Raw genomic sequence first — 24,007 nt, forward strand, 5'->3', positions numbered from 1 at the left:
AGAACAAATAATGTGAAAAAAAGGTCAAGGTTGACACGATCCGGGAAATATATTATTTTAATATTTGGAAAGGCACGGCCTTTTGTTCTTCAGGGTATTTCAGACACTGACCCTGTAAAGACCGCAAAAGACTTAACTGCGATTTAAAACAAGAGAAGACGCAATAAGATACCCTAATAACAAAGACGCGAGAAAAATAACTCAAATAACCAAAAAAATGTTACAATTTCAAATTTCAAAATGTAACTTACCAATAGGCATGAGCAAAATTGCTACCGATGCATGCAACGTAGAAACGAAAACAAAAAAACACCACCAACAACAACAACAACAACAACAAAAAAACAACAAGAAATTTGAGAATGCAACACAACTTTGAAGGATGAAAGACGTGAAAAATGTTACATGTAATGTCTCATCTCCCCTATTTGTCTTTGTTTTTGTTACTTTAGTTATTTGCTCAAGCAAAACTCTGAATATGAAGGGTCGTGCCTTTCGAAATATTGGAATATTAAATATATATTCCCAAAACTGTAAAATCGGCCTTGCTCTTTTTTTGGCATTATTTGTTTGATACTATTGTTGTGGTATCAACTGACACTAGTGGTAGTATTGACCTGTCAAAATTTCAGTGCTGGAAAGTGCTGGAAACCAGTGTCAGCCAACTTAGGTCGGCTTCAGTGCTTATGACGTGTTTTAATTAAGCAAAATTAATCCAGCGTTGATTCTCCGTTTTTGAAAACGACAGATATACCTGCTCTAATTCGATATAGCACAATGGTTTGAAGGCCGGCTTGAGAAATTCTCTTTGGCCGAGTGGAAAATGCAGGGGAATATGGAAGGTATGGGGCGAGTCGCCGACTAGAAAGATTGGGTTTGCACCAGCCTTTTCTAGACTACAATGCAGAAAGTTAGCCAAGATCGGAGCTAGCGTAACTTAATCTGCCGTGTATAAACGAAATATCCTGTATAGACGTCCATGTCATGCACGCAATTAACTACGTTTACGAAGGACAAACGTTCAGTTCTGGAGGGAATTGGTAAACGTTTTATCGGCGGCTCTCAAATCTTTTTCACGATAGCGTCTTTTCCATGTCGTTTTCACGCCACCATGGACTAAGAATTGGAGTTAGAGAAGCGGCTGTGGGGCTCAAACATCATGAAGGTTGTTAAAAGCAAGATATGGATTAGTTGGAAACAATGTTGGCTCGGCTCGGGATGGCATTAGATGGGCTACGTATGTGATTCAATTTTCGCTAAAAATGTAATTGCAATAATACTATAAAAAGTAGCGTGAAAAGCCGTGAGAAATGAGCTAAAGCAACAAACCCTTTCGATAGGAAAGGTGTTTTTTTTTTCAATTATTGGAATGGCTCCATTATTAAAGTGTGTATTTTCAACAGTTCTTTGAACAATTGCTTTCGCTCGTTGCGACTTTTGTTCATTTTCAAAAGAAATTAAAACGCCAGATATAGATAACGTCAGAGAAAACAAATAACAGTTTAATTTTTTAATATTAATTTAAAAAATGGAGAAAAGAAGCTTGACAAAAACAATGAGTGGTCACTATTCCAAGGCAATAAAAAGTGTCCTATTTAGGATGACTGTTTCCCCCCTCCCCCTCCTCCCACCCCCTCAAAGGAAATATCTTACTGCCTGGGACGTACCTCCAGTACCACCCAGTACAGACAGGAAAATAGGTTCCTCTTTGTTTTAATTTAAGGAGCCGTTACTATATTTTCCTTCAGTATAGCTCTGGCCCTGAGGAAGACTAATTCTATTAGTCGAAATATTGGCCACTAATAAATCTGCCCTTTGCCGTAGTGCCAGCCTTGCATTCAGTTTTGTATTTCCCCTTTGTTGTTTTTGTTTCCTTCTAATATCATGTCGCTTCTGTTTTCTTCCGAGAGAAAACCAAAGCTACAAAAATATGCAAGAACAAAAACAAAAAAGCGAAACTTCGATTACCAGCTTAGCCTGTGAACTAGCCTGCAATGCAGGCGTATTTTTGGAGCGGGAGCGCTGAATAATACTTCGTTGTTGTCATCTTGTCGAGGAAGCGCGAGAGGGCTGAGAGTGACCCTAAGGGAGAGGACGACTGGCTGAGAAATAAAGGAGGCGGGAGGGGGAGAGGAGGTTAAAATTACGAGGCTGTCAAATGCTCCGGGGAAGAATGATGCGCGATCCAACGACAGACAGACAATCTAGAAAACTGTCCCAGCAATGAACGGGGGGGGGGGGGGGGGTACTGTTGGATTTGATTCATACATAAGACTTCTTCCCACTTGAAAACAGAAAAAGTATTTAGTAACAAGCCTCGGTTTTAATTTGAATTAGAAGGGAAAATACGTTTTTGTCTTAAGACTGCAATTAACTTACTTCAAAACTAAACTGGGTAGCGATTCAAAGACAATTAGGCTAGAAAATATAGATATCCGTTCAGTGACAGCTCGGAAATACATACTAGTAAGGAAGAGAAACCATAGGCCCCGTCTCACAGTGCTTTCACTTAATCTGACTCTGTGGGACGTAAACGAACCACTAGGGACGCATCAAATCTCTGGTAGTGACCACCCGCAACGTCTATCTCAAATTCACATTTACATCATGGGGCATTCACAACTTATTACTTCGTTGGTTATGAAATGCGCCAAAAGAAGGCTTGGAAAAGTCGATCACCCATACAGTGTTGTAAATTATTTCTGACAAGCGTCGAGGGGAGTGGATAATAAGATGTTTGATATTTGAAATTGACAATAGGATCGAATAACCCTTGATAAAACAAGGGCTTAATTAGTACTCTCCGTACAAAGGAAGTTTTCGTCTTGAGTGTGCCTTAAATTTGCATCCCAGATTGTAGACTGCAGAGGGAAACTAGTAATAGAGCGGGATAGTTTCTTGGGCCTGCATTAACATTGTAGTTGGTTAAACTTAACTGGATGTCGATTAATCTTTATTTAGGCACGTCTGCCCTATATTGGACTTAATCCTATAACTAGGTAAGGTTAGTTTGCTCTCTTCGCTCTCATTTCCTGCCCCGCCCCCCTCCCCCTCAGCCTCGTTCAAATACGCGAACTAAATTTATTATTCAGCGCTCGCCCATGAAAAACGCCTGCACTGCAGGCTACCTGTGAACAGGCTCCCAAGTAGGGTATAGGGCAAAGACAAAAATTGAGCTATACCGCGCTCCGCTCTCCCGGCTCGCCGATTTTTGTTTTCGCCCGGGGACCCTTGGGAGCCTCATCACAGGCTATAACCAGCTGAGCCCCACATGACTCAACATGCAAACTTTTTTTTTAGTGTGATGATGTTTTTTGTACTAACGTTACATCATCCTTAAAATCCTGCAACGTCAGGTTCAGACGGTTACCCTTGTGCGACCTTCAAGGTATTGAAAACGTACAAATCACGAGGTTTTAAAAATATCTGTACAAGGTTTATATTATTTTTCCTTTTCGAGTCACCTTTCAACTGTGCTGTGGGGAAAGCTATCAAAATACAAAGGAATACCTGTGCAAATAGGATTTATGTCGGAGAATGAAAAGAATCTAGCACCTTTGGACTGTAGGAATAAAAATAAACAGGCCCATGCAACAATGGATGAGATTGTGTTCATCATTTACTGTTCCCCATGCATCATGATGAAGTAACATGTGATTGTCTCGCTTTTAAAAATGAACTGAAATCTCACTTTGTTTTGTTTTAATAATCCGAGAGAAAGTAAAAACAAGTACACGTGAACGACGTGAGCCTGTTTAGCCTGTCACAAGACACTCATGAATTCCCGCCAAGACTGGAAGTGTTTACATGTTGAGCTTGGCAAATTAAATTTCTAAGCAGGGTAGGGTAATAAATGGATACTTTTGCTGGAAATTTTTTTTGTTAACAAGGACAACATAGAAGAATAAAGAAATTGAAAAGGTAAAAACTATCTTCTTTACTTGATGGATAAGTTTATTTTCCCAAGTAACTAATTATTATCGTTAATTTTTCTTTCTGTAATTGAGGTACCTATGGTACCCATGATAGGGAAAAAATTGGCGGTGACGTCATCGCGTGGCCCAAGCTGTTTCGGTTCAAGGGTCGTTCTAGTCACAGATGTGATAAAGCCAGACGCAAATCATTAGCATTTTAGTTTCAAGTGGCGGGTTTCGCGAAGGAGAGAGAATGTCTCTTATCACCAGGATTTTAGTAGTTTTCCTCTTCATAATCGGAGGCTGTTTTCCATTTGTGATCCGGAAAAAGAAAATGAGATGCAGGAGAAGAGGCAATTCGTGTTCATGTACAGAGTACCAAACATCAAGTCAGGAATCCATGGATTCAATCGACAGCATGTCCGTAGTAGAGCCGACCACATGGCAGATGCCTCCTAAAGGAAGAAAGCGAACCCGCACGATTTCTGGCGCTTCAAACTTTTCTGGAACATCCACCATGTCAACCTTGAGTGAGAAGGACAGAATGTGGCTACAGGCTTTCCGCTACGCTGGCAGATGAGAGTCATGACTTGAATTCCCAACAGACGGATCTCATTGTTTACCAAATGAATTGAAGGCGGAAATGCTAGTTGGAAGACCGCTCCTCCGTTTCGCTGGCGAACAAAACGAAAGAAATCAAGACTGAACTGTTATTTTACAAATACTGACTGCTGCTTGAACTTGAAGCATTTCTTACAGAGGAAGACGCAGATTTTCGTGAGCGTTGCTTGTGTAATGTTGTACGAGAAATGTGTAACATGTTGTATATTCTCGACATTTGTACAAAATGGGCGCGTTTGTTTGATAATTTAGAAGTTATTTTTGGCGTATGGAAGGGAAAATAATTTGATTTTGATCAATTTTTAGCTGTAGAGAGTCACAAGACAAAGCAAAGAGAAATTGTTTCGTTGGAGACGTGTATTGTTGTAGGTGGTGGCCACCGTTCATGAAATATTAATTCAGTGTAACATTAACCCGAACTTGCTATCGAATCGACAAATGAAGTTTTCATTTTCATATTTCTGTCCGTTGAATTCTGTTGTAAAATTTGTAAAAAAACGAAAACATGTGTACATTTCTAGCTTCATATTTTACACGATGTGGAATAAATATTAACTTTATTGTCGACGTTTGTGTGAATGCCTGAGTTGCACTCTGGTTTGTGTGTGTTGGAGACCGGTCCGTTGAAAAATCTATTGTTTACTAACGCCGTTTGAAATTCCTTAGGCCGCTGGCATGCAAGCGGCAAATCCTAAACTTCCCGTTGTATATTTATACCAGTTACGCCATGATCTTGTGAGTATCATGTGACGGAAAATATAATTTATTGATCAATGGATATCATTAGTTATTAATCAATGGAATGTGTTTCCCGCGTTTCGGTTTCGTTTCCCGGTTTCCGGGAGGTTTCCGGCAAAACAAAAACAAACTGAGATTATCGCGAGGGCCTGGAATCAATAACGAATAAAAACATGGCGGCTTCCACGACAGAGAAAGAAGTCCATGGTCTAGTAAAAAACATGCTTTATCGGATTGCAAATAGCGATGCTGTCGTCAAAAGTCAACAAAGGGGTGAACCTGATTTGACAGTAGATGAAAAAGTTACTATTTTGCTGGGGATTTTAGATAGAAGTCCAGGCTCTTTTCTCATGCGATTTGGAAAATACCTTGTTGAAGACGATCTCAGAAATTTCGACCATCTGGAGGGGGACTATGAGATCGATTTTCGCTTGAAAGAAGTGAAAAAGATTCTTGATACTAAAAAGAAAAACACTGGAGTCCGGAATAGACGCTTTGAATGCCTACAAAGATTAATGAAGGACTCTGATTACTTTAGCGAGGAGCAAATGCGAAAAAGATCGCCTTTATTGTATGAAGAGTATATAGGACAGTATCTGAGCGAGGAGGAGAAATTCGAACGGGACAAAGCTGAAATGGGAAATGATCCTACTCTGTCAGAACTTCTGATGAGCAGACAAGAGAAACAAATGGACGATTGGTATCTTGAATATCAAAGAGATCAACAGACTTCCATTGAGGAGGAGAATGAATCAGACAGTGATAGTTCATTAGAGAAAGGTGATTGTTCTGTTTTGATTTGTGTTGTTTGTTATGTAATATTAGTAATAAATATCATAGAGAAAAGTTTATCTTTCAATACTTCTTTGTTGAGAGAACTCAGATTCCATTTTTCCAAGTACTCTGTTACTAATGTAGACTTACTGGGCCAGATGCAGCTTCTCACAGCAAACTTGTTTCTTCTCCCAGTCGCATCACTGGTGTGTTTGGCTGTGAACTGCCATGCACAAAATGAGGGTTTTACCTGGTTTCTATTGGTTTGATCATTCATTCAAGATTCATAGTTCCAGGATATAAACAGTGTTATAACAAATCACTGTATCTTATTTGATTTAGTTAGGTTGTGCCGGGGGGGGGGGGGGGGGTACTCAAATGTTTTAGTGACATGGAGGTGTGAATGAGGGCAAATTAGACCCCAAAAAAGCCAAGTTAGGTTATAAGCTGGACACAAGAAAATTCCAAAAGCTTAACAGTCCAATGGATGCAAACCCAAAAAATTCCCTTTTTTGATGCAAAAAGTCAAACCCATAAAAAGTCCTTTCCGAACTATTCAACTGCAAATAAGTTACCACAAATTCTTCAAACCCAAAACAAGTCCTCACATCACTAATTTCAAACCCTAAAAAGGCCTTTGCAGTCCTCCCCTCCACTAATATACCCAATTCTCCCTCTCTGGGTAGAATATTATTGGCCCCTGAGTCAAGGTACAAGGACCTCCTTGCACTAATCAACAGGAGCCAAATTTTTTTTGAGCTGACAAAAACTCTACATTTAATTCATGAGAACTTTGCTGCTTCGATGAGAATGTTAATTCTTGACCCTGTTGTTTTCTAGTTGAGCCAGGAAGCCCTCTTAAAGGTTGTCCTACTGAAAAAGAAAAACTCATGCTACATGAAGAATTTTTAAGTGTCATGCAGGACAAATTTATGCGGGGAGAAGAAGAAGAGTTTGATTACAACGCTGTTGACACAAACAGTGAGTATGATGACGTGACAATACGACAGAGGGATGAAGAGGAACAATACTTTGATGAAGAAGACAATTGACTACAATATTGACAAGTTAACATGATAAACTTCAGACTCTTTGCTAAAAGAAACATATACAGAATACTCCTTCTGAATGTAGACAGTTTGGTTTGCATCAATAAATGCTACTATATTATTATATATTATATCAAATGGAAAACAGTTAGAAAATACCCGATCAGGATACAAAATGGATTTTGTACTACGGACAAGCTTGCAAGAACGTGACTTGAGGTAGTGAGGGTTACATCACTATGTCATAGTAGATCACTATCTCTGTTTAGTGTGGGGGCCTGTCAGTGTACTCAATTGCCTTTCTGATTCTTTGTCTAAGGGAGCCATCTTCTCTTGCTGCGCTTGTGGTTGATGACATGTCCAGGGCATGTTTTCTAACATTTTCTGTTCTTGATCCAAATATCAGTGCAGGTGCATTGCTAAAAACTGATGGAAGCTATCAATAATAATTTAGAAATTATAAAACATTTATATGCTGTTTCTCTGAGCCCTTTGTGGCCATGCTGATCAAATTTAGAACAATGCACCATGAAAAAATTGTACAGTAAGGTTGTACATTGCTTTCCCATTTCATAATCACCTGTGGAGTACTGTTACTTTATCATTCCAACATTCCTTTTTTTTTTCTTTCACCCTGAAAGAGTGACCTACCACCAAGATGACAACAGTTTACATGCAATCATTCTTTTTCAGAGCAACTTTCTTGTCAACTTAGGAAACCACTGACTGTTGTAAATACCCATGGGAATGTTATGAATTTTAATTCATAATAGCACTTAAAAATGCTATTTTCTGACACTTGAATTGAACAAAATGTTGAAAAGAAAACTATTTAAGCTATAGTTTTTTTTTCTGTCTAGGAAATGTCAGCTGATAGAAACTCTTAATAAGCAAATAAACAATGTTGTGCAACACTATCTTAACTTTGGTAATGTTTTTGGAGCCAAATTGTTTTCCTCAAATGACATATGAAAGTTTTTCTATGCTTCTTGTTTTTACATACCTAAAAGGGTTGTGGCATCTTTTCATAAGACAATAGGTTCCACTCAAATAGTCATATAACAAATTATGCTGTAAAACCCTTCAAATAAGTTTAAGAACATTAAAAATGTTCATTGAAAACTTCGCCTGATAGTGCCTCTTCCCCCCTAGGGTACTCCCCCCAAATTCCTATACGGGTTTGGCTGCCTAATACGATTATGATTTTGAGACTCCTGATCTAGAACAGGGGTATCCATTTTACAGACGTTTCCTAGAAGGAGGTATAATGTCTTGAATGCATGAAAGCTTCAAATTGATATCAGCCATTTGAAATTGTTCATAGAGAATTTGCTTAACAAAATATGCCAACAAACAAACTGTTGCACCCTGTGTTGTGCACTATAGGCTATTGTAAGGAAATTGTCGTGTAATAACGCACATGGTTTTGAAAGTTATGCAATTGCTAGAATGGGGTATTAAAAATTGACCTTTTTCTAGAACAGGGTATCATTTTGAGTGCAAATTCTGTCTAAAATGGGGGTGACCTGCTGTATAGCATGCTGCTGGAGGTTAAGAACACCAGATACCAGCTTAGAAGAAAGTCAGCTGTGAAACCTAAAGCAAACACAAAGCGTTTTATGAGTTCTTTTATAAACCGCTTAATTTTGAAATACGAGTTTCCTCCTTAATTTCTTATAAGTAAAGGTTTAGATATACATGACAACACTGAAATGTTGTTCGCTTTTATCATTTATTTTCACTTGCTCCTTAATTTCATTTATAATTATTGTTATTTCATGTATGGTAGCTTGCTTTTTTACACTCATAATTTTTGTAACATAGATATGTGTTTATCTTATGAAATAAAACCTAACTGGAGCAAATTATTTGAAACCTCTGCGCCAGTTTTTAAGTAAATTTCACCAAAGGAAACACAAGAAAATGCAGTTGAAGTTTACATTTTTACATACAAAAATTATGTCTTAGAAATTATAGTAAGTCACCGAGATCACTATTTGAGCATGCAAGAACTTTAGAGCAGGGGAATTGTTTGCTAAAATTTTGATGCAAACTAATTGGATCATATTTACAACCTCAGTTATCTTTGAAGACATGAACAGCAATATTTCCATTAATATTAACAGAGAATATTTGAAATGCTTTTCTTTATGTTCTCCAGGGCTTTAATTTGAGTTGTACTTTTGAGTTGTTTGCTGTTTTGCAGGAGCTTGCATCAGCTCGCAAGCACACATTACTTAGGTTTGCATAAGACATGATAGAAACATCACTTGACTTGAATACAAAAGTGCTTAGATGCTTGTGACAATAAAAACCTGCTATTCACAAATTCAAAGTTTATTAATAAATAACTTTTATATCTGGTTATACTACAAATCAGCAACTGAGGACTGAGTGAATTGAGAAAACCACCTGTTCTGCAAGACAATTGCACAGTATTTTGTGGGATCTCTTTATTACTTTATATTTTCAACAAGTGATTCAGTACAATATTCATTTCATCAGATTTTACAGAATTAGTGATACAGGTATTTATTAGTATCACTAAGTGATTCAACTGCACTTGCAGACTACTGAGTTCAATATTTACAATAATATTTACTACCTGCCCATTTAACAAAAACATGAAATAAATTGATAAAGAAATTTCTGTACAAACATTAATTCATTGATAGCAACTTATCTGAAAAATGAAACCAGTGCTTGACAACAGAAAACATGGCATTCTGTACAATAATCTTGGTGAAGGAGCTTTCTACCTCACCAATATTCAATTAAATTGTTGAAATTATAAATTGAATGGCTAGCTAGTTTTTAGTAAGCTAAAACATGAAGTTTGTTTCCATCATCTTCTACTTACAAAATGTAATATATCTCAAATTTGGAGATAAAATAATAATATTTACCCAACATTTGTGTCCATTTATTATCATATTTAATGCTAGAAAAGTGTCAACATGGGACATTATGGTGAAAACAGTGTACAAGGAAATGAAACATTAAGTCGAAAATTCTTAAAATTGTGGTCAGAACTTAAATGGAATGGCTTGGTCTGGGTGTAAAATTTCCAGAAAAAGTGGTCCACATCTTTGACTAGTCAAATAAAAATTTACTGTTTCATTTTCCGAAATTCTCAGTTTCAGTCCCTTCACTGGGAAGTTTCCATCATTGAATGACCACCGTAGACCACACCACGAAAGTATGTCAATGAAGTCAACAACAACAACAAAAAAAAAAAAATGGTGGAAATGTAACAAAGAAAGGGAAAAATAGTTTAACTAATGCTTAGCCCTTCACATACAAGGATGGTTAAATTATTGCTTTTTATAAGGGTGAATTTTTTTTGAAAAAGAAAACATGGGCTTAATATTGCGACATTTCTCCTGAGCTGGAGATTTTGTGGCTATCTTGCTTAAGCTCTGACTGACAATATCCATTACCTAATGATAGTGTGTGCTAGTTTCAAGACAATCTTTATTTACCCAAATTCCACTCAAGGTCAGAATCTTCAAATAATTTAAAGAGCCTGGTGAAGAAGGGAGGAAAGTGATTGTTTGACTTAAGAATCCAAAATATTTCTCAAAAAAAACCCTCTTTACTTTGACCTACAGACTTGTTAGATCATGTTAGAAATTTTTTGTAGCCTTCAAAAGAGATTGAAGAAAGGAAACCATTTCAAGGATCGCTTAACAGTTGGTTCAGGTTTTAGACTAAAGTCATGAGTTTATTTTGTTGGGCAAATTCAAGCTGTTAATGGAACTAAGTTTCTGAAACAAAGTATTCGGTCTGTATGCATGCCAAATTAGACATTGAATTTGGAGAAATTTGAATTTCAAGGCCAAAACACCACTTGCACCCTTTTCCACTGGGCCTTTAAATTATTCACAGGTGTTTTGAATTGTACCTTTCAAATTTTTGCATCATAATTTGACACTACAGTCATATTAAATAATTTGAGATGTCTGGATCACATTATAAAGTACAAAACACATTTGAGAAAGCATGTCCACAAAACTTCAATATAACTATTATTAAATTCAATTTGTTTTGACAGGCACTTTGATGCAAACATTTTAAGGTTTGCTCAAAATATTAATGAAAATTGTTTTTAATTAATGATTCACTGGTCTATCTCAGGTAATAATATTTTATTAGCCTACAATAAATTTTGGTTCCAGAAAATCTCACTACACATCCCATGGAAGGTCATCAGAATTTTGTGAGAGGGAGGGCCGTCTCCAAAATATGAAAGAATGAAGCTACATAAATTTCCAGGAGGGGTGGGAGTCTGAAACAGACAACCTTCCATGGTAGGGATATTTTCTGGAGCAACACATAACACCTCTCTAAGCAGTGTGAACCTGCAAACGGTAAACTAGCTTCAGTTATGTAAATTACAAATTAACTGCTATTTGCACCAGTCTGCAGATCTGAATGATATAACAGGCTGTTGCTTCACTGCAGTGAAGACTTTAATATTCATCTTCACCTGCAATCACAAGTCAGCTGGATTTGGTTTTGCCTCTATCATCCTCGTCATCTGCTGGTCCAGAAAAGTCTAAAATGAAACATTTTAATATATGTTTTAAGTGGGAACAGGTTGAAGAAGTTGACAATATAATATTTTAACAAAACATTATAGAAACACTTTTGCATTTTCACAGCTACTTTAGGAAACAAAATGAAAGTCTTGAAGAACAAGAAATACGATATGCAATACAAGCCAAATAATAGAGTTTCATTAGAAAAAGGAAACTAAGGAAGTTTTTCATCTCTTTGTGAAATGAACAATCAAAGTACCTTCTTTTTCACAGAGTTGTGTTAAATGGTTTTCAAGAACTCAATATTTTACGAAACTAAATATTTAACAATTATTCACCAAAGTGGAGGTGAACAGTGATAGATATTACCAAGCCGCGATGTGGCGAGGTAAAATCACCACTTTCACCAACACTGAGGTGAATAATATTATAATTGTTTTTATTAATTAGTATATACCATACAAGCTGAAGACCAAAAAGTACTTTATTTGTGACAATATACCAACAAATGGTGGGAAAGTTTAAAATCTTGCGTGCTTTGCAGTATGCAATTTCTTATAATTGTAGAAAGTTCTGTCTCGCTTTCTTGCAGACAAATAAAACTTCTGGACGCACTTGTTTAGTTGCTACGTGTCTTTTCTTCAATTGTTCTGTTAAATTTGTCTTGTTGTTGAACCATGCCGCAAAACATAAGATGTTTCATTGTTACGTTGTAATTATAGTGCTTGACAGTTTTCGTGAACAATGCATTGTATTTTTATTTTTCGCCTTAGAATATGAGGTTTGAAAGATTAAATAACTTACCATGCAATGCCATCAAAACCAAACTTTGTTGCCATTTTTGTATTTTTTGTAATAGCCGTCTCTTTTATCGAAATATTTTCCTCTTATAAGTGACTGTGGCGAAGCGGGAAGCCATCTTGTTTCTCTTTGGCTGCTCGGAGGTGAATAGCACTAGGCTAATCACCTCCAAGCTAGCCAATCAGCATGCGCGGAAAGATAATATTATTAAAGACTCAGAAATCCCAATAACTACTAACCTAAGACCCAATAAAGATTTTTTAAAATCTGTTGGTTTTTTTTTTCAATTTGATTAGGAGAACATTGTGCACATAATATGGTTTTCAGGCCCAGTAAGTTTTGGTGGAATTTTCAAGAAATGGGCAAGAATCATCCAAAAGGATCCATGAATGGTAAGAATTAAGGGGCTGTTGGGTAACCAAGAAAATCAAACAATTTTGGCCAGCCACCATTTGGAAAGTTTTGTTGTTAATAAATTGGGCCATTCATTGAGAAGATGTAACTTCAAGTGAGTGAACAGGTTAAAGTTATTTATTACCATGGAATGGATGTGAAACATAACCCGGACTGCTTGGAGAACAGGGCTCAGGACTGATCCATTCTTTAGGAAGACACTTCAACAGGAACGGTAAATATGAACTGACAGAGGCTAATCTGTTTACCCAGCCAGGAATAGACTTATTACATAAGGCCTGCAAGTATTATAGAAATAAAAAAAAATATCACTTTTGGTCATTGAAATTGGCAGCTTTTAAATTATTATTATTATTAAATTAATCACCACTTATGTACGGTATTATCTTTGTGGAAGCAAAGTCATGTAGTGGTTCTGTATTTCTGACTTTCAATCAGCCTTGTAGTTAGGAAGATCAGAGGGTTAGTTCAAGGCTACAATAGCTTGGTCTCTCTCCAAATTTAGTTTAGCGTCTGTGTTACCGCACTATGCAATTTTTTTTAATTATTTTCCTTTTTCTTTGCTGTATATCTTTGTCACGTGCATTATGGAATTTAGCTCGCTTTTGTATAAATTTAGTTTAGCGTCATTGTGAATTTCTTTTCTAGTGTATGCACTCGGCATTTTACGTATCTTCGTAAGCTTCTGTATTTTGGCAATTGTATCCTTGCGTTTTTGGATCTTATATAGAGAATCACCAATAAGAGCTGTGTCAAGCTGGGAGTGTGAGAGTGGGCTGGGTTTTTTTTCCCTGTACAGCGACTATCTTATGTTGACCCCAGTAATAAAAATCTTATAGTGAGTGATGGTTGATTTAGCGGCTACAGTCTGTGTTGTCATGTTGTTGTTAAACTTTGTTCCACATTGTCTCTCTCCCCCTTCGCCCCACATATACACTGTATGTGTTGAAAGGAGGGGTCAGCCGTATTCATTCCATACAGGTCTGTACTGTAGTCTGTCTTGGAAGAAACACGGCTGAGAATTTGGTTGTAATTAAAGCATTGTGCTCTTCAGATGCCATTAGTCTGGGCTATCTTCAGGGCCAAACAAAAAGGTGTGTAGTGCAACACAACCCTTTATCTGATATTTTCTTGTGGGCAAAAAAGCCAGCTTCCACTGAGCCAGAAATCTGAAGGTGAGAATTTCACTCTCTACAAGGGAAAATGTTTGACCAATTACTTTAAAGAAATGATTGAAAATGAGTGAGATCATTTCCATGAAGGAACAGTGGGTTAAATCCTCATTGTTTCCAGGAGTGTCTAATTTTGCATTATTACTTCAGTCTTACTGATGCATGAATTATTTAGAAAATTAATTATCTTTTACGAAGAAGCAAAGACTTAGAAAAACATTTGACTATAAAAAATTGCGATAAAACATTTCGTAAAAACATTATAAAAAGGTTAAAAAACACGACGTTTCGATGTACATTACATCATTATCAAGTGAAATTAAAAATGCAAGATTGCGGCTATAAATACAAAAATGGACAATAGATATTAATTAAAATAGTAGCATTGAAGAATGCTACTATTTTAATTAATATCTATTGTCCATTTTTGTATTTATAGCTGCAATCTTGCATTTTTAATTTCACTTGATAATGATGTAATGTACATCGAAACGTCGTGTTTTTTAACCTTTTTATAATGTTTTTACGAAATGTTTTATCGCAATTTTTTATAGTCAAATTATCTTTTACTAAATTAATGTACCTGACAGAATTCTGATGTGAAGTGGTTACAGTTCCTAAAAAATAATCCACACAAAACATCCCATAAATGCAGAAATACATGTACATAGCAGTGCAAAAAATAAAATTTGGATTTAACAGCCTCCAAACGTACAGCAAAATTTTATAAAAATTAATTTAACACTATTAATACTAGCTTAGGTAATTAAACAATTTCTGGGAAGAGCTAGTCAAGTTTGATATAACAAAAGAGTACTTTGCGAGAAGATGATCCCTCAGTCATATTTATGACGGAAGAATGGAAATAAAATATTGCATACATGCAAAATTTGCTTGAGAGCACAGTTGCTATGATCACTGTATTGGTATCTCAAGGGTTTGAGTCCTGTTCAAGCCTTGAAAGTCTTTTCAGTTTCCTTAGTTCACTACAAGGGTCTTTGAGAACAAATTTAATAATTGAAGGATTGAAAGCATCACTGACCCAAATGACTTTTCAGGTTGCTTTTTGTTGTTTTAGCTCAGATTCACTGGAGTTTTTGCATGTGGCCTTGAATTCCTTCAGGAAATGTTGCTCCAATCATGTTTTTTCTGCTGCTATTACCGTGCTTTCTTTGCAATAAGAATCTTTGATAATGGGCAAGATTTGTGTTTTTATCACAAAACGACTGTACCTGACACAAAACATTGGAGCAATGTTTCCTGAAGGAAATCAAGGCCACATGCAAAAATTCTGGTGAATCTGAGCTAAAACAGCAAAAAGTGGTCTGAAAAGTAATTTGGGTTGGTTTAATGCTTTCAGCCCTTCAATTACTAAGAAATACTAACTGAAGTTGACAAAAATACAGGGGAATCGGCAAATTTGCCCCCAAGATTTTGAACAGCTCTTTTGAGCATCTAAACCAAGTTCTTTTTTTCATATGAAGACAAAGTTGTGCCGGTGTGTGAAAACCAACATCCTTTCTGCTCAAAATGTTAAATACAAAATGGGTCTAAAATGTCAGTTTAACAGTACATACTTGTCAATTAAGTGATATGAATGCCCTTGATAGTTAAATCCCATTTTTCGCACAAGGTCTTCAACTTGACTGGGAGAAAGGTTTGTTGTTCCAATTGTTACAGTTTCCCTACAATCAAAATAATATTAATATTAATTTGTTTAAAAAAAGATCTTCTTAAACTTTACCTGCAAAACAATCAGTCACAATTCAAAGAATATTTTATGAAATATGACTTGACAAGATGCTACATCTGTTTTAAAGCAGACATTTATTTAAGTAAAATTTCACACTGTATTTATTTAATGAAAACCAGCACAAGTAAAAACTTGAAAGCAAAAAGGGACAAATGACACCTCCAAAACAAATCTATCCTTTCCAAAGAAATTTCTATTTTCACAGCATCTCTTGTGTATCTGATGACTGTATGTATATTTGGTTAGAAATACTGTAATACATGTATATGACATGTGAAATGAGTGTTAATAAGAGAAACTGATAAGCTACAACTTTGGAATGAGATAAATAATTCCAGACAGAAGAAATTCATAACTTGTTTAAATAAACAAATACTACTAAATAAGTCTATGTTCAAACATACACTGTACAGTCACTGTCGTCACATCCTTAAAAACATATCCTTAAAGGAGATTAGGTCACTCGAGTAAAAATTTCAACCGATCGTGTTGCATGAATATAAAGTCTCAAGTTGCAAACAGCCATCATGCACTGGTCACACAAACAGAGGGTGGTCCACCTGTGGCATTTCCAGGATAAAATTGTTTTTCGCGTAGCGGGAAATACAAAGTCGTTCTAAATATTGAAAACTACCTTTTCAGATCGTGGTTAGAACTGGAATTTTCCTGCAAAGTATTAACTAAAGGCCTCCTCATTCTATTTATGATTACAGAGTTTGAATAAAAATTTCTTTGTTCGTACGCGAAATAAGCTTTCAGCCCAGCCAATTCTGCTTCCAGCTGTTTCCTGTCTTTGAGACCGCCAACAGCCACAACAAATGCCGTTACATTTTTACATATTCCGGCAGGATTTCAAAAACCGAACTACACCATGTTTGTTGAGACGATAAAACCTACGAACAAACCAAAGCGCAATGAAAACTATATCTTGAGCGTGACCGAGAATTCTTGATTTTAATTGATGTTTAAAATGGACATTCGCTCTTAAAGCAGTCCTTTGCTCCGGTTTCAACTGGATTAACGTATCTCCGTGCGAAAGAAGTTTAGTTGTTTTCAAAGCAAAGCAAACTCAAAATCAAAAGGACAGTCGAAAGAGTTCTCTTCAGCCTCGGCCAAATTTTCATCTTTGATAAACGGGAACTGGTTGTCATCATGGTCTATGAGTTTGATTGACAGACGATTGACCAAAGGTAATACATCATTGCCTCCCGTTCTCTGACGCACGGCGTTTGGTGAAATGTCTGGGCTCAGCGGCATGCGTTTCCTTTCCTTCCCCGCCCCTCCCCCCGTTCGCAATTACTGTGAGCTCCTTTTGCCCAATGCTCTTGCACGCTTCCCCCGCTTGGCTAAAAGGAAATGGAAACGACTGCTATGCAGTAAAATAAGATTAGAGACAGATGTAAGACATAAATAAAAAGCAGGACAGTTTAATTCTTGAACCTACATAGAGTACCTTAAATTTAGTTTTCCGACTCTGGCTCTTTGTGACAACAAAGGGTTAAGGCATTAGTTGACAATGTTCACAGGTACACCCAAACATACCACGTATCCGCTAGGTATTTTCATTGTCTTCCATGTTTTCATCTTCATGACGATGGACGTGTTCTGGCTTGAAAGCCATTTCCATGTTTTACAATATTCGCTTGGACGGAATGACATCATGAAACCGCAACAAGGCTACGAAGTGCTAATCAAAATGGCGGTGCTTAATTTTTATTTGAATTTCAGGCTACTCTGAAGACAAATTTCTTATGGATCAGATGCTCTTCAGCAGCTTAACAATGGTGAGTAGCCCAACTCAGTGTTTACTTTGTATTGATGTATTAAAAATATTACAATCATGATATCTGGAGTGGCCTTCACCTTTAATAAACAAGTCAATATTACAATGTAATTACAAACCTGAATTTGAAATCATCTCCAAGTGTGTCCACAGCTTTTGGATTCATTTCAAATATTCCAGACCAGTTATACGGATGGCCACCAAATGCATACTCTACAGAACACAAGCAAACAAATAATGTGCTCTGTGCTACAGGGTTTGGTATAACCCTCTATTCACAGAGATTTTTAAACTACTGACAATAAAAAGTCATCCCAAAGTACATACATGTAGATCATTCATATTATTTTATAAGCAGACACTTTACTCTTGCAAGATTAGGGATTCATTATTTAATATGACATTACATTTCAAGGCCAACATAATCTTGTTATTATACCACTGTTCTGGGTGTTTAAAAGATGTGATGGATTATTTTAGATGATGGAAAGACAAAATTGAACTCTCATTTGAAGAACTCTCCTTCAACCTTTAGAATGAGCACAGAGTGTGCAATAATTGCACAAGCTGGACCCAGGGACTGGCTGTATAGCTTAAAAAAGGGACAGAATTACAGTGATGTTAAATTTGACTCAGAACTTCACCCAGAAATATCCAAGAACCCTAAGATTTGTGTTTTTGAAACACTGTCACATTATCTTGAAAAAATAGTTAGACCATATTATGGAACAAAAGTCCCCAGAGTAAACTCTTGCTTTAAAGCATGCCTGTTCAAAGCAAGAATAATTTTGCTGAGTTAAATATTTATTTTAAGACCTAATGTGAGACTGTTGAGCATTACAGAAGACACAAGTAACTGTTGTTTGCAGGTTATAATATACATGTACTCATGCCCTTAGGGACTTGTGATGGTTGTATGTATTTGTATTCCTAGCCTGCATTTATAATTTGGCTTCAAAATCTCACATGAATCCCTCTAATTCATCTATGTCATCTCAGGCATGAGGAATCAGGTGCCCACACTGAAATTGATTTCCCTCCCAGTTGTTATAATACAAGCCTTTAATCCACCATTAATCAGAATCTCAGTCAAATTGACATCCAGGTATTGAAGCTTACTGAAGGGAATAAATATTATTTAAACATCATGGTCACATGGACCCGGTCCATGGACCACCCCTGCGGACTGGGTAACAAAAAGCCAATTAATGAGGATCTCAGATTCAGTTCATGCAATAAATTGCATGTATTTAATAATGTATTTAATAATTATAATTTTATAGGTGAGTCAGCAAGTGGACCGACTACAAGTAATAATAAATTTACTCATTTTCAGGTTGAACGTAACGAATAATTACTGAACTTCGGCAACTACATACATTATTGTTTACAGACTGCTATTCTCATGATCATCTCGCGTAAAGCTCTAATTTTAGTTCAATAGGTTAGGGTTTTTCCCAAAGAGGTTGGTTATGCAGAGTTCTCTCTTGCCCTCTACCCGATATCTCGAAATGTAAACACTGCTCTTCGCGAGCACCTTTTACAACAGATCATAAACAAAAGCAACCTTCATCTTGTTCCTACTTCATGTGGTGGCACATGTTTGTTTATTTAACAAATAGATTCCATTTTGCTGTGCGTCTGTACTCTGATAACGCACATATGACGTCAAAATGTGGTGAGACCAAAGAAGTACGCTACGAGCCGCAGGCGAGTAGCGTGACTGATGTTCTCACCACGTTTTGACGTTCTCCGTGCATTATCAGAGTACAGACCCACGGCAAAATGGAATCTATTTGTTTTATACAATAACCAAGACATTTCAACACATTTCGTGAACAAGTATCGCGTTGCCTGAGCTGAGTCAAAAACTTTCCAGCAAACTCAGTTTTAGACTACTACTACACTTGCAATTGTGATCTTCTAAATAGTGTATAATCCGAAAGAATTTCACAATATTTTCAAAAGTAACCTTTTTTCCAGAAGGAAATCCTGACCCCAAAATATTAAAGCATGTTAGTTGCTTCACTGCGATTTGTAATTGATTACTCGGCATTACCGGATTTCTATCGATGACATATTTTGACAAATATTTGCTTCCTTTTCACGTCACAACAAAGTTCTAGCTTTTTTATTCTGGTTGAGGTCACTCTCAACGGTCTTTGTCCAATTTTTTATTGGGCAGTTTTTCTTTTCTGTGAAAATATTTTGCCTATGTTTGTCCGCTACTCGCTAAAACAGTTTGCAAAACTTTGTTGACCAGTCGCTCTGGCTGGACTCTAGACTCTAGACTCACATGCGCCGGTCACACCACTTGATGACGTCAATCATGCGTCTATACTCTAATCATACACTCCTCTAGACCAATCAAAACGCGAGTTTTACACAGTTCATTGTCTAAACTCCACTAGGCTTCGTTTTATCCGTATTTCTTGACTGCATATGTAAAGTTAAGTTTAGTTTCGACACATATGACGCCAAAAGAATTGCAATGGTCTTCTTCTGCATCCCGTAATAAAATACTTGGGGCTTGGCCCAGTCTTTCTCATTCTGCTTGCGCCCTGACGATTTGTTTAAAAAAGTGTGATGAAGAACGAAATCTGCCTCGTCAGTACTCACCAGAAATCGGAATCTACGATTGCTCTACAATTGCAAAGAAAACTAAATATGGATTACGTATAAAACTCAACGATGGTAAAAGCATAAAGTCTCAATTACATAGAAAGTAGAAGGTGAATTACATATTGAACGCCAAATCTAAATATCTGTATTTTATACTCAGTCCGCAGCCCAAGACAGGTAAAATGCATTAGAAAATTTCTTAGTGGTGATACATGGACCGGGTCCACAAGGTGGGGTGGTCCATGGACCGGGTCCACATGGGTGGTCCATGGACCCCGGTCCATGTTTTGGATACGTCCCTCAGGGACATATACAGATTGCATAAAACATCTGTATTCACAGGTCTTGCAGCTGAGGAAGTTTTTTTTCTCTTGTTTATTGAAATACACTTACAGGACAAAGTTTATTTTTGTCCCTTTCGGCCTTATCCTTTTTCATATCACACATTTTACTCATTCCCATTTCCTTGAAAGAAAATGGCTGGATTTTTTTTAAAGAGCAAAAGACGTCATCTTCAACGAAACTGAATACAAACTGAATACAGGTAAACTGACAGGTATAAATTATGAGTTTTAAACTGTGGCCATATATAACACACACAAAAAAAGAGCAGGAATAGTTATTGTCCCTTATTTGAAACAAGGGGCAATAGAAATATTAATCAACTGTAAGAATTAACTATGATCGAAGAGCAAAATCAAACAAATTAAGACAAGCTTTATATTATTTTTACAAGCTCTGTAGTTCTTGTTAAAAACTGAACTGACCTTTTCCGTGGACAACTACTCCAGAGTGGAAGACTCCAAGGCCAACAGGGAATGTATACTGATTTATCCAGTACTAAGAGAAACAATAACATGCATAATAAGGTCTATTAAAAACTTCCTCTTTGTTCATGCTTCCGATTATAAATAGACCAGCTTAGTTGTCAGAGGACTAAATTGCCCTGGCTTCTCGGTGAAAATGAAGTCACTTTACCTACCATGTCATATACATTTAACGCAACTGGGTAGCAAGACATTTTAACTGTTTCTATGTACCCCCTATCCCCGAAGGCAGATTCCTTTATAAATACCGATAACAGCCGCAATTGTCAAATTCGGAATTTTCGCCATATTGTTTATGGTAACAACTGCTGGCCCAAAAAATTGCGTAACTTTATCTACAAAATGGCGGACGATGTTGTGGGTTCTGGCGAAACGAAAAAGGTAAGTTCAACTTTTGCTATATTAACTGAATGATAGAAAGTTCAATTGAGGATCACTGAACGTCTCATATTCTCGCGTGATACACAGTACAGCTGGAACTTTAAAAAGTTTATCGAGAAAACACCATGCGTCCGTGAATCCTTGCTGTATGGAATAGCTGGTGGCACTGTAGTTGGCGTGGGATATTTTTTAAAGTCAAGTGAGTGATTCGACTTTTTTTGTTGTTTTGTTAATAAAGGACACGTTACTCAACTACAATAGATGAATATTGGTATATAGCTGTGTTGTTCTTTATCACCTTTCATGTTTTTTGCAGGGGTGGGGGGGGGGGGGGTGAATAGGTCCTATGGATTCCGATATGAGGGTACATTCAGGTTAGAATGAACAGTGTGGCAAGGGGCGAATGAGGCCAAGCGTTTAGAGCCAAAAAATTCTTACTAAAACAAGTGCACCAACTCTCGCCAAGAAAATTCAGCCAGAAAAAGTATAACCCCCAAAAAGTCCCCATTGACTACTTTCAAACCCATTTAGTGTTTGCACCTCTCCATCGCTGATATACCAGAGTACCAGCCAAACCCCACCCAAATTGGGTTGAGGCTGAGTGGGCTTGTGTTTTGGGATAATGGGGTAGTTTTTTACGGTTACCTGACTTAGTGTACCTACCACCACCTATACAGTCCACACAATAGAGGGCAAGGCCTTATTTACTCTTCTTGGATAAAGTAACAAAGGCCACCAGAATACAGACTTCATGCAGCGAGTAGAATGCTGTAAAGCTGGCAGTGGCTTTTGCAAACAGCAAAGCTGTGGTTATTATAAACCTTTTTTGGTCTCCCTCACCAGGAGGCCCAGCTTGCATATCTGCAGCTGCAAACATCAGACACTATAGTGAAGCTCAAGCAAGGAAGCCTGCTTGTAGGATAGAATGTTGTATAATATTTATTTTTGTGTGTCAATATTTGTCAAGAGGGCAGGGGTAGACCCTTATTGTAACCTGTGAGCCATCTTTTGATCTGAGTTAGGGCAGGGAGATCCGCTATTTTGGACTGAAAAATTAAAAATGTCTCTTGAAAACAATTAAACATCATACATTATGCTCAGAAAAACTTGATACCATGTGCAGCATACCCCCCCCCCCCCTCAAATGCATTGGATCTGAGTACCCCACCCCCCACCCCAGTCATTCTTCTCATTTTTCCTTTTTTTTTTCTTCACAGTGCATGTCTTGAGGTCATGTCGATACGCAGTTGGTTCTTTTGCACTTGTTTCATTTGGAGGCTGGTAAATGTGATTTTTTATTTACAGGCAAAGGAGGAACAGGTTTAAACAGGGGCCAAACTTTTGAAGTCGATATACGTAGGTTGCTTGGAGGAATGGCTTCCATCGCTTATTCTAATTCAAGAGGTTCTGAGCCCCCCCCCCCCCCCCCCTTAAAATATTTGGGGGACATCGTCTTCCCTTGCTTCTTACAAGTCTGCTTGCAGTTATTTTTAATATGGAAAATTGCTTATTTGGTCATGGAAGGAGATAAGGCAGAATCTTATGGGCTCAAATCTGAGCAAATCTCACTGAGGTTTAGAAAGATTTTTTTCATCCAAAAACTTCAACTGTGTTTTCTCAAGTTAGTAGTCAGTGATTGACAGTTCATTCATGAGGGTCACAGGGGCCTTGCTGGTAACTCTCAAACAGTCTTTCCATTTCTGCCTGTCATCAGTTGTCCTAAGATCATGTTCCCTTCAGGTTCATTTTAGATCATTTGTATGACTTTATTGTATGCAGTCAAACCTTACAAATTGCCAATATTTTTATTACGATGTGCAAAATGTTGTAGGAGTTGGAAACTTGTTTTTTTTTTTTTTTTTTTTTTTTAAACCTGATGAATGAAGGTGCAGGAAATGTTGAATGACAAGAGTTGTATACAACAGTCATTTCCATTATGTGAGTTTGAGAAGTCAAATGAGACACTGATTACATTTAAAAGAAAACACATTAAATTATAGGGTTTTTTTAGTATAGTCGACTGTAGGTAGATTTTGTTTGATATCCTTTTCCATACATGTGCTTGTGTTTAGACTTGTATCTAATGGGTGTTACCCTGGTGCCCCTTCCACTCAAGGTACCCTCAAATTGAAAAGAAAAATAACCAGCTAACCACTCAATTTCTCATTGACAGGGAAATATGCAGATACATCAAATATAAAGAGAAAGAAGCTATCAAAGAAAGTGTGGACATGTTAAATAAATATAAGAAAGAAAAGATAGACGAGGATGAAGATGATAACTAATCAATTGGGCATTATCGTCATGTTGGAAAATAATTCTGGACCAAAATATTTTTTTTGTTATTTCATGTTATGTACATTTTTTGATAATAAAGTAATAAATGCATACAACTACCATCTTAAAGTTAAAGTACTTGTCTCACTTGATGTGTGATGATATTTAGACTACTTAACCGTTGAATACCAATGTCACTGCTCTCAGTCACCATGACAACACCATGAAAGAAGTCTGGAAAACAAACAAGTTAAGCTCCACAGGGTTCTAAGGTCATGGCTGTGATCCAATTTGATTCAATTGGTAATTTTTTTTGTTCGTCATTGTCAACATAATTTGC

General features: G+C 36.9%; 3 protein-coding genes across 4 annotated transcripts; 2 read left to right on the forward strand and 1 right to left on the reverse strand.

The window, feature by feature from the left end:
* The first annotated feature begins 5,402 nt into the window (after positions 1–5,402).
* LOC146489380 (coiled-coil domain-containing protein 97-like) lies at positions 5,403–10,258 on the forward strand. Its single transcript, XM_085108522.1, has 2 exons — positions 5,403–6,053; positions 6,888–10,258. Exons 1-2 carry the CDS (start codon positions 5,447–5,449, stop codon positions 7,097–7,099), a joined length of 819 nt encoding a protein of 272 aa, XP_084964648.1. The 5' UTR covers positions 5,403–5,446; the 3' UTR covers positions 7,100–10,258.
* Positions 8,537–21,323, reverse strand: LOC146489381 (deubiquitinase DESI2-like). Its single transcript, XM_085108551.1, has 7 exons — positions 21,165–21,323; positions 20,950–21,022; positions 17,680–17,773; positions 15,602–15,709; positions 14,608–14,641; positions 12,977–13,130; positions 8,537–11,654 (listed from the first exon to the last, which is right to left on the reverse strand). Exons 1-7 carry the CDS (start codon positions 21,201–21,203, stop codon positions 11,599–11,601), a joined length of 558 nt encoding a protein of 185 aa, XP_084964677.1. The 5' UTR covers positions 21,204–21,323; the 3' UTR covers positions 8,537–11,598.
* On the forward strand, positions 21,315–23,802 carry LOC146489382 (cytochrome c oxidase assembly protein COX20, mitochondrial-like). 2 transcript variants are annotated; one of them, XM_085108570.1, is made up of 4 exons: positions 21,315–21,390; positions 21,478–21,589; positions 22,608–22,671; positions 23,564–23,802. In XM_085108570.1, exons 1-4 carry the CDS (start codon positions 21,352–21,354, stop codon positions 23,673–23,675), a joined length of 327 nt encoding a protein of 108 aa, XP_084964696.1. In that variant the 5' UTR covers positions 21,315–21,351; the 3' UTR covers positions 23,676–23,802. The 2 variants fall into 2 exon arrangements, with proteins under 2 accessions (XP_084964696.1, XP_084964691.1); XM_085108565.1 differs by having other exon boundaries at positions 21,336–21,390; positions 21,483–21,589.
* Positions 23,803–24,007: the final 205 nt, after the last annotated feature.

The sequence above is a fragment of the Pavona decussata genome, unplaced genomic scaffold, assembly GCF_977016875.1.
Source record: "Pavona decussata unplaced genomic scaffold, jaPavDecu1.1 SCAFFOLD_6, whole genome shotgun sequence".
Classification (NCBI taxonomy): Eukaryota; Metazoa; Cnidaria; class Anthozoa; order Scleractinia; family Agariciidae; genus Pavona; species Pavona decussata.

Bases quoted from the DNA above. Each gene is read 5' to 3' on its own strand.
- LOC146489380 (XM_085108522.1), top strand. From the start codon at position 5,447: ATGGCGGCTTCCACGACAGAGAAAGAAGTCCATGGTCTAGTAAAAAAC. The intron at 6,054-6,887 runs GTGATTGTTCTG...GTTGTTTTCTAG, and splicing joins TGATAGTTCATTAGAGAAAG to TTGAGCCAGGAAGCCCTCTT.
- LOC146489381 (XM_085108551.1), bottom strand. From the start codon at position 21,203: ATGTCTTGCTACCCAGTTGCGTTAAATGTATATGACATG. The intron at 17,774-20,949 runs GTCAGTTCAGTT...TGTGTTCTGTAG, and splicing joins AGTAGTTGTCCACGGAAAAG to AGTATGCATTTGGTGGCCAT. The intron at 11,655-12,976 runs GTAATAAATAAC...GTTTCATTTTAG, and splicing joins TGTTTCACATCCATTCCATG to ACTTTTCTGGACCAGCAGAT.
- LOC146489382 (XM_085108570.1), top strand. From the start codon at position 21,352: ATGGCGGACGATGTTGTGGGTTCTGGCGAAACGAAAAAG. The intron at 21,391-21,477 runs GTAAGTTCAACT...CGTGATACACAG, and splicing joins GTTCTGGCGAAACGAAAAAG to TACAGCTGGAACTTTAAAAA. The intron at 22,672-23,563 runs GTAAATGTGATT...TCTCATTGACAG, and splicing joins CTTGTTTCATTTGGAGGCTG to GGAAATATGCAGATACATCA.